General features: G+C 51.0%; 1 protein-coding gene across 1 annotated transcript; it reads left to right on the top strand.

Moving 5' to 3' along the window:
* The first annotated feature begins 1,056 nt into the window (after nucleotides 1-1,056).
* Nucleotides 1,057-4,029, top strand: LOC135886981 (DLA class II histocompatibility antigen, DR-1 beta chain-like). The gene is made up of 6 exons (XM_065414757.1): nucleotides 1,057-1,236; nucleotides 1,383-1,658; nucleotides 2,120-2,389; nucleotides 2,483-2,770; nucleotides 3,219-3,323; nucleotides 3,902-4,029. Exons 1-6 carry the CDS (start codon nucleotides 1,167-1,169, stop codon nucleotides 4,027-4,029), a joined length of 1,137 nt encoding a protein of 378 aa, XP_065270829.1. The 5' UTR covers nucleotides 1,057-1,166.
* Nucleotides 4,030-9,121: the final 5,092 nt, after the last annotated feature.

Raw genomic sequence — 9,121 nt, 5'->3', positions numbered from 1 at the left:
CATCGAGGTCTGCTGAATTCGCAAGCTGCCTGATCTGCTAGCATTTGGGGTGACAATATTGTATTTCAAAAATAAGGGACTGTTTTCTTGTCACCCCCGTCCCACCCCTCCTCCCGATATCATTATCATAATAATACCAAGCAGGACTCACCTACATTTGCCAGGGCTGTTTCTTGCTGCTTTTTGCACCACTGACAGTGGTCTTGGCTGCCAGAACCTGCCCGTCTCGCTCCCCCAAGCTGCAGCTGCAGCAGCCACCAACCAGCAATTATGCTCCTTTGCTGGGGACGCTGGCAGAGTCTCTGTGCGCGGGGATGCTACACCCTGGGAGTACTGACCCCCCTGTCAGACAGATCCCCTTCTTGACCCTGGCCCTTCAGTGTAGCTCCAGGGCACACAGCCCTGTTCACTCGCCCTGCCATACAGAACCTGCTCACAGAAAGCAGACAGGGTTGCACTCAAGGGCTTGAGCATGGCCCCATCTGCTTTCCTGGCACAGCACCGAAGGGCCAGGGTCCGGAGGGGAGTGGAAAGATTCACCCATGTGTAGTGGCTCTCTACTGTTGAAATATAGGATAAAAGGCGTCCCGTACTGATTGAGTATGGGACAGGCAATTTTCTATTTGAATAAGGGATGTCCCTTGTAATACGGGACTGTTGGCAGTGTTGATACCACTGGAGCTTCCGGGATAGAAAAACTGAGCAGCGGGCACAGCTCCAGCAGCCGGAACAGTGTGACATTCCAGCCTTCTACACATAACAACACCACCCACAAGTCTTCTGTCTCTGGATAGTCCCTATTGATTTCAACAGCTGTGGGTTGGGTCACCTGATGACTCTTCTGCTGTGCTCATAGAAAACTTCCCCATAAAGTAAACACACGTTATAACAGATTCAACTGGAACAAGCAACAGGAGTTATTCAGTCTCTATTGTGCTGGTGGAGAGCGAGGCTTCCTGTGACGCAGCGAGCAGTGCGGGGAACGGACAGTTGATTTGTCTCTGTTGAATTTTCTCAGCTTGTGGGTCTGAGTTTCCCCTCTTGTGTTTCCTGTCAGAGCAGCAGAGAGCTCAGCACAGGGAGGGGCGGCCGTGCCCTCTCCAGCTCTCTGGGTCCTGGCCCCAGGCCTGAACCTGCAGAGCTGCCGCCCTGTCCCCTCCAGGGTGATGGCGCCTCAGGCCAAACCTGTCTCAGTGTCCTTCTGGCTCATGTGTCTCTGCTCTGTTGCCTGTGCTGGTAAGTGACCTCTGTTCTGCCGATGCCTGGGTTCCATTCCCCATCCCAGTCTCTTTCCCCTGGGGCTGGGTGCTGCAGGGGCCCGTTGGGATTGTGTCCCACATGTCTGGATCCCATTCCCATCACAGATGCTCTCCTTACTACAGGGGTTCACCGCCTCTCCTATCTCCAGCTCATCTCCCCACAGGCGGCCCCTGGGCTGCCCAGGCGGCTGAGTGTGGAGAGGATGAATGACCTGGTGCTCTCAGCCTATGACAGCAACACCGGCAAGCTGGCTCCTCGCCATGGCTACACCCCAGGGGACAAGAACAGCCACCAGTTCTGGAGCGTGCGCAGTGCTCGGTGCCCAGTCTGGGACTCCTGGGTGGAGACTGAGTACCAGGCCCTGGTGCGTGAAATGAACACCAGCTCCCCCAAAACAGGTGAGTCCTTCAGCCCCAGCATTCCACTTGACTCAGGAAAGGGATGGGTGGGCGGCTCAAAGGAGGTGGAAGGGAGCTGGGAGAGGACACCAGAGGGGAGTGATTTCCCTTATATGTAGTGGAAGGAGGGATGCTGGGAGCCAGGACTCTGGGGTTGTATTCCTGCTCTCCCAGAGGAATAGTGGTTAGAACAGGGCAAGTTGGGAGCTGGGACTCCTGGGTTCTGTCCCAGCTTTGGGAGGGGAGTGCTCTGGTGGTTAGAGCAGAGTGGTAGGGGGCAGGACTCCTCAGTACCATCCCAAACTCTGGGAGAGGTGTAGAGTCTGGTGGGTTGCATGTTGGGGGGAGGGGGCGGCAGGAAGTCAGAACTCCTGGGTTCCATGCATGAAAGAATTTCAGCCCCACTCTGCCCCCGGTGGCAGTTCCATGCCCAGTTGCTCACGCAGCCATTCTGCCCCCAGAGCCCTACTACATGCAAGTCCTGAAGACCTGTGAACTGGACGATGCCACCGGTGCTGCCCAAGCCATCACCAGATATTCCCTCAATGGGGAGGACGTGCTGCGGTACCAGTCCGACCAGAACCGCTGGTTCTCGGTGCACCCAGCAGCCTGGCGAGTGGCGGAGCGCTGGAACCGTGAAGGGGAGACTTTTGGAGTGATGAAACTGTTCACACCCCAGCGATGCAAGTTCTGGATTGAAAGCTCTGCGCCATTCACTGCTCAGAAGACAGGTGACATCTCTGCTGATGCCCCTCAATTCCTGACCCGCAGCCCCTGCTATCCCATTCCCTGTGATTAATAACCCTTTTTCCCCCTGCCCTCAGCCCAACCCACAGCGCGTGTGGCCCTTGTCCCAGGGACTCAGGACCGGCTGCGCCGCCTCATCTGCCACGTGACAGGGTTCTATCCCCGCGACATCGAGGTGATCTGGGAGCGGGGGGGCCAGGTGGCCCAGGGGGAGCAGCTGACCAGCGGGATCCAGCCAAATGGAGACCCCACCTTCCAGATCCAGGTGTCCATCGAGCTGGGGCAGGAGGGGGTCAGCCCCACTGAGCATGTGTGTGTGGTGAGACATATCACCCTGGGGGGTGACCCCCTGAGGGTGACCTGGGGTGAGTACTAGGGGGGGCAGAGTGGCAGAACAGTGGGAAGAGGCTTGGAATGGGGTGCCTCCTACTGTGGGGAGGGCTATGGTGGAGGAGCGGGGGGGATGAGGGAGGTGGGAAATGCAGAGCTGGAGTTTTGGGGGTCACCAGGGGATAGTTAGAGAGAGGTCTTAGGGGGAAGGGGAGACATGTTTTGGGGGGCTCAGAGGGGAGGGAAAACCAGAGAGGGGATAAGGGGGGGCTCACAGAGAGGCAGGGGAGACAGTAAATGAGGTTTCTAGCTGCAGGATAGCCACATGGGGGATGGGTGACTGAGATGGCCAGACTGGCTGGGGAAGGGAGGTTGCTAGTTTAGGATTCTCGGGCATGGAGTCGGTGGGCAGGCCCCAGGGAGGGGAAGGGTGGAAGGGATTTTGGGGGACCCATGGCTCAATGTGTCTTGGGGCATTTCCAGATTCCCAGACCATGGGCCAAGCTCGTGTCTCATTGATTGTTACTGGCTGCATCCTCACTGTGCTGGGCATCGGGGCCCTGGGCTGGTACCTGAGAAGGAGGCAAGGTGAGTGATGCCCCCAGTGCCTCTCTGAGCCCCCCTCCCCACCCACTGCAGCAGAGTGCTCCCTAGGACTGAGCTCCTACCCCACAGCACTTGGTCTCCCAGTCAAGTCAAGCCAGCCTAGCCCTGCTTACCATGTGATCCCAGGGGCTCTGTGCTGAGGCCTAGCTGGATATAAGGGTCATGGCTGTGGGAAGCCACCCATCAATGTAATCCCCATTGCCCCCATAGTAGGGTCCTTGGTTGGGCTGGGTGGTCTAGTGAATAGTGTCCCTGCCCCCCAGGAGGTATTTCTGACTCCTTTGCAGGAGGCTGCAGGGTAGGTCTGCTCCTTGCAACCTTCCCCTTCTGAGCTGGGCTGCTCCCTTTTCAGCCCTGTCTCCAGTTGCAGCCTGCTCTGCTGGGTTGGGGGTGGGCCTAGCTGGGCTCAGTATAGTCTTTTAACCCCTTCGATCCCAGCATGGATTTTGTATACCAGATCATACCCCTATCCACAAGCACCCTTGCTCCAAGGGGCAGGAGCGAATCCCAGGTGGCAGGGTCTCCAGATGAGTAAATTCCTGGTTGGGCTTCCCCTGCAGGGGCCCGTAAGGGGCCATATCACCCGGCGCAGACACAGCCATGGACCACTGACTCTGCTCAAGCCACGGCTAAGCCAGCAGGAGGCACCTTTTCCATGACATTTTCTCTCCTGGATGCCACCAAGTGACCAGATGCGAAGCTGGCTGCGCCAGGGCTATCAGCTAAATATATGGAGATATACCTATCTCATAGAGCTGGAAGGGACCCTGAAAGGTCATTGAGTGCAGCCCCCTGCCTTCACTAGCAGGACCAAGTACTGATTTTGCCCCAGATGGCCCTCTCAAGGATTGAACTCACAATCCTGGGTTTAGCAGGCCAACACTCAAACCACTGAGTTATCCCTCCCCCCCGGAGGGAGCCACATGGACCATCTCTGGCAAAGAGGAGGCACTGGGGGGTCACGGATAAGGCCAATATCCCTGAGGTTACAGAGTGGGATGGGATGTACCTCTACTGAACCTTCGTCCTGTGCTGTTCCCCACCCTCCAATCATCCCTGTACCCCATAGATCCCAGGCCCCCTAAAAGCACCCCCAGTGTCCATTCTTTGTCCTCACCCAGGCGGACCCTCAGTCATTCTCCGTTTGGGAATTTGTGGCACATTTTGATACATGACTCATCAGTACAAGTTTCACCTTCAGAAAGTTTTTTATTGGATTCATGTCATGGCCTGGATATATATATAACCCCCCAAGGAAATTACCTAGGTCCCCGAGGCTCTGTGTGCATTTAACTTAGGGATAAGCACACTGTCCCTGGGAGGAAGGGGAGCAGAGGCAAGACTGAGTCTGCTGACAACCAAGCGGGAGAGAGGAGAGACACAGTTTAGGATGACAGGCTACTGTTGACTTGCAGGAGAGTAGCAGGCAGCCTTCTCAGAGGAGGGGGCAGAGTCAAATGGTTGAGACGTGAAAGCGCAGGAAGAAGAACAAGCCTGACCAATAGGGAGTGAGATGCCCACCCCTGGGTGCCTGGGGAGAGGGTCAGGGAAGCCATTTTGGAGAGTCTGGGTGTGTGGGGAGTGGGTTAGTCCGAGGCCTGCATGGAGGGTTTCCTCTGAGAACTGGCTTCTGGGGACCTGGATCGAGATTCCTCAGCTTGATGCTTTCACTCTTCAAGTTACTCCTAGTTAGTAGAGCTTTGTTGGGAAAACTTCCCCCAGCCAGACTGAGTTAGCTCCAGTTCCCTAGGTGAGATCTGTCACCACATGACAAGCTCTGCTCTGGCTGCTAGTCCAGGGCTCCCATCAGCTGTGAGTCTGTCTGAGCGCTAAGGTAGCACACTAAAGGTTGGATTTTTATTATAGTTTTGTAACCTGCACCTTGAGCTTTGCATCCCTTTGAGGCAAGGGGAAATCCGGGGATCAGAAACAGCCTGATTCTTGTACAAAGAGGATGCCTGCGGCATGATCATCAGCCCCCTGAGGATCATCATCATCTCTGAACCTGAGGATCATTTTCAGAGTTGTGAGTGCACCATGTTTTAGTTAGCTGGTCAGGGAAGTTGTGTAGGAGACTCCCTACATCCTGAACTGTTGCCCTGAAGCCAGGGGGTCAGGGTTTGGGGATTTTATTACCTGCTGCCTATTAAAACAATGTAGGGACATCATCTTATACAGGTGTGAGTTTTTTGGGCTCTACTGAACCCAGTCAGCCAAGTTGCTAACTGCGGCACGGAAGATATCGCAGTCACAGGTCATCAAGGGCCCCTACAAAGTATGTGTTAAGCAACGGGACACTAATTTTACATTTGCTGTATCAGGTCACATGACTGGGGAAATTCAAGGGTATTATCAGCGTGGGCACTGGTGGTCCTGAGAATAGTGCTTTACCCTGTTATATTATGTTATGTTATGTTCTATCTCCTGTTTAATATAATTACTATATTGGATATATTGTATGTGTCTGTGCTATTTCTGGGGAGTCTTCAACTATATAGTAAATAGGGTTTATACTGTGGTTAGAATTTTCCTCCCAAGCTGCCCTGGTGACCCTGCCAGGAAGGAGCGAGGGGGGTGGAGGCATGGCCATATAAATTCATACGGGAAGAAAATAAGGAAGTTACACCCTGGTGAGTTGGAGGCGGGATCCAGAAGAATCTAGGCCTGTACATCAAAACCCAGGGGATTGTCACTAACGGAGGTAACTGGGTGGATAGGGCATGGTACATATAGTTAAAAGCTCTTTATTAATTTTTTTTTGTTGCCTTTCATAATGCTAGAAGGCTTTCCCTTCACCCTCTCCCCTGGTTCTTGTCATGCAGACACAAAGCAGAAGACGGGAAGTCCGCAGTGCAGGCCATGTGATGTTTATTGGGGTTAGTCCCAAGCAAGCAGATCCATAGCTCTGCACGCCGGCAGAGTCTGTTTCCCAGTGTTCCGTTCCCAGCTCTGACGCCACAGAGCCATGCCTGTGTCCCCCCTTCCCCCTCCCCATTCCCATTCCCATTTCCTATTCCCACGTCCTCCTTCTTAGCAGGTCCAAATATACCTGCAGTGCACGCCCCTAGTGACACCCCTTACAACTTATGGTCATGTTCCGTTTTGGGGGTCGTGGGTCTGGGGTCTTCATCCCACCTCTTTTGTATCCCATGGGAGGGGTAAGGAGTGAGGTTGTGCTCTGGTCAAGGCCAGGCTTTGGCTTTTAGTATTTTTATGCCTGACCCCCAACCCCCTTGCCCCTCTTAACTTGTTGCTTAACCTTGGCTTAAGAAAAGAGCCAGGCAGCCTTCCAGTGTATGCTCATAATAACACTCCCACCATACCCTGTAACACTTTAGTTCCATCTCTTATCTCTTTTCACCCCATCTGCTTGTGGGCAGATGTAACACACAGTGTCTTTGTCTTTTGTTCTTCATACATATTAGTATAAAGTATAAAAGTATCAAAAAGTCAAACCCAAAATTCTGTCTCAGGCTAACAAACAGGCCTATATACTAACACATAATATGGTACTTTTGATGCTAATTCTGGCTGAAAGCCTAGCTCATGAAATGGATCAAGTAGTTCTGCTGCTAGCTTCTGTTGAAATGCTCGGTCATGTTCCCACAGCATCTCTCTGTCAGCTTCCTTTCTGAGTGACATACCAGTCCCAGACATCTTGACTCCCCTTCCAATTCCACCAAACTGCCTTTGGTTTCACTGCTGCCTCACCTTGGCAGGCTCATGCATTTAAATTTCCTTTTTTGTCCATAACGTCTTTCAATGGTTTGTAACCATTTTTGATGAAACGCCACTGACTGCAGACTGGTGAAATGTAACACTTTGCATATTAATAAACTAAATATTACTCAACAATAATTTCAATAGATGTAACCCTAAAATACTTGTTGGATTTGTTTTTAATCTAGGGATTTGCAATGTTTTATATAATTGCTTAGGTTTAATGCAATTATTCTTTTTCCATTTACAAAACATTGCCATATGGGTTTTTACTTCCTAATAGTGATTACTTTACACCACGACTAAACAGAACTTTTGGATAAGAGTGTTAATGGTTAAGCTCCATTCTTATATTCACTGATCTGTCTTGGTGCTGGGTAGGTTTTTGCATCCGAAGCACACAGCAGTCTGAAAAAGAAAACGAAACCTATCGTGGCTCCTTGTTGGAGCCTCTATGGGTTTTTAATTAAATAGCATGTCTTATTGACAGTTGTTTTGTCCATTTGCAATAAACACTACGTGTTTCATAGGAATGCACCTTGCCTCCATAGTGCAACCCTTACCCCTTATGTACCATAAAATCATGTTAGCCATATTTATTTCCACACAACATGTAACTGTTTATTATGTGCTTATAGTTTTTCCATGTACCCCATCAAAGTGATTGCCTGATCACACACAGCCATCTTAAGGCTTCATGTTCTTAACATTTCTATTTTTGTGCCCCTCACTTTTCTGTTACTCTTTACTGGTAGAAACGTTTTCACTGAAACTTTCCGAGAAGGAACCATGTCTCATGACATGAGAACTGCTTTAATTACGTGAATATTAAAGAGGAACAAAGATGGTTTCAACTGTGGCAACTTCCGCCCCATATTGCTGTTGAACACAGATTGAAATATAATTGCAGAACATTTAGCAACACAATTAAACATCACCATCCCATCAATTGTACATGCATATGAGGTTGCTTTTATTAAAGGAAGATTGGCTGCTGATAACATAAGAAAAATCACTCACTTGATCCAGCGAGCTCAGATGTCAGATGCTCCCTCCATAGCCTTGTCTCTAGATGCAGAGAAAGCCTCTCCCCCCTCCATTCCCATCTCAACACCCGGAAGCACGTCTGGAAGACAAAGTCTTTGAAGTGGGAAGTTTCGTCCCAGGCTGGAAGAGTCCTAGTCTATGTACTGAGGAACTGTAACCTGCCTGTACTATCTCTCAGGGTGAAACACTGCTTGATTCAAATCTTGCTTAGTCTGTTTAAATTAGAATTAGACTGCAACTTTATTTTTGTTTCTTAGGTAACCAACTTTGATCTCTATGCTTGCTACTTATAATCACTTCAAGTCTATCTTTCTGTAGTTAATGAATCTGTTTTATGTTTTACCTAAACAGTGTGTTTTGGTTGAATTGCCTGGGGAAATCTCAGCTCAGGTTACAAAGGCTGGTGCATGTCCACTTCCTTTGATGAAGTGGTGAACTAGGTAATGAACTTACCCTGGCCAGGCTTCTGACCAGTGTCAGATAATACAGCTCTGGGGTGCAAGATTGGTGAGCTGGGGGAAACTGGCTGGAGCCTCTCTATTAATGGTTCATGAGTGGCTGGGAGATCATTCATGTAACTCAGTTGGGCGTGTCCCTGCCCGTGGATGGCTGTATAAGTGCAGTGCTTGCCAGAGGTTTGTAGCTTGACATCAGCATCACAGTGTGATAGGCAGCCCAGGTTGTTGGATTTGGAGGGCTCAGTAGTCCTACAATCCAGGTTGCACCCGGGGGACTCCATCACAACAAATCTGCACTCACTAGGCAGGGGACATGGATACCAAAGCCCAGGAGAGTTGAGAGAAGGTGGGGACAAGTACTTGTACCTGGTAGTGTGGGCCCTCCCAGACATCATTTGACCCTTCCTGTTTCCACTGTGTAATAACAGAGCTGATTGAGACTCAATGGAGAGTCTTGTTGCAGACCAATAGAGCTGAAATCACTGGTAACCAGGCCTAAGCATTAGGCCGGCTTTGGGACAGTGTCTCTGATGCAAGAGACTTCCCAGCCTGCAC

The sequence above is a fragment of the Emys orbicularis genome, chromosome 12 (assembly GCF_028017835.1).
Source record: "Emys orbicularis isolate rEmyOrb1 chromosome 12, rEmyOrb1.hap1, whole genome shotgun sequence".
Taxonomy (NCBI): Eukaryota; Metazoa; Chordata; order Testudines; family Emydidae; genus Emys; species Emys orbicularis.
The sequence above is the reverse complement of the archived record's forward strand: the minus strand, read 5'-3'. Positions and strand labels throughout refer to the sequence as shown.

What these genes read in the sequence shown, in the direction of transcription:
- LOC135886981 (XM_065414757.1), top strand. Translation starts at nt 1,167, where the DNA reads ATGGCGCCTCAGGCCAAACCTGTCTCAGTGTCCTTCTGGCTCATGTGT. An exon ending in CACCAGCTCCCCCAAAACAG is followed by an intron (nt 1,659 to 2,119) that starts GTGAGTCCTTCA and finishes TTCTGCCCCCAG; the next exon opens with AGCCCTACTACATGCAAGTC. An exon ending in ATTCACTGCTCAGAAGACAG is followed by an intron (nt 2,390 to 2,482) that starts GTGACATCTCTG and finishes CCCTGCCCTCAG; the next exon opens with CCCAACCCACAGCGCGTGTG.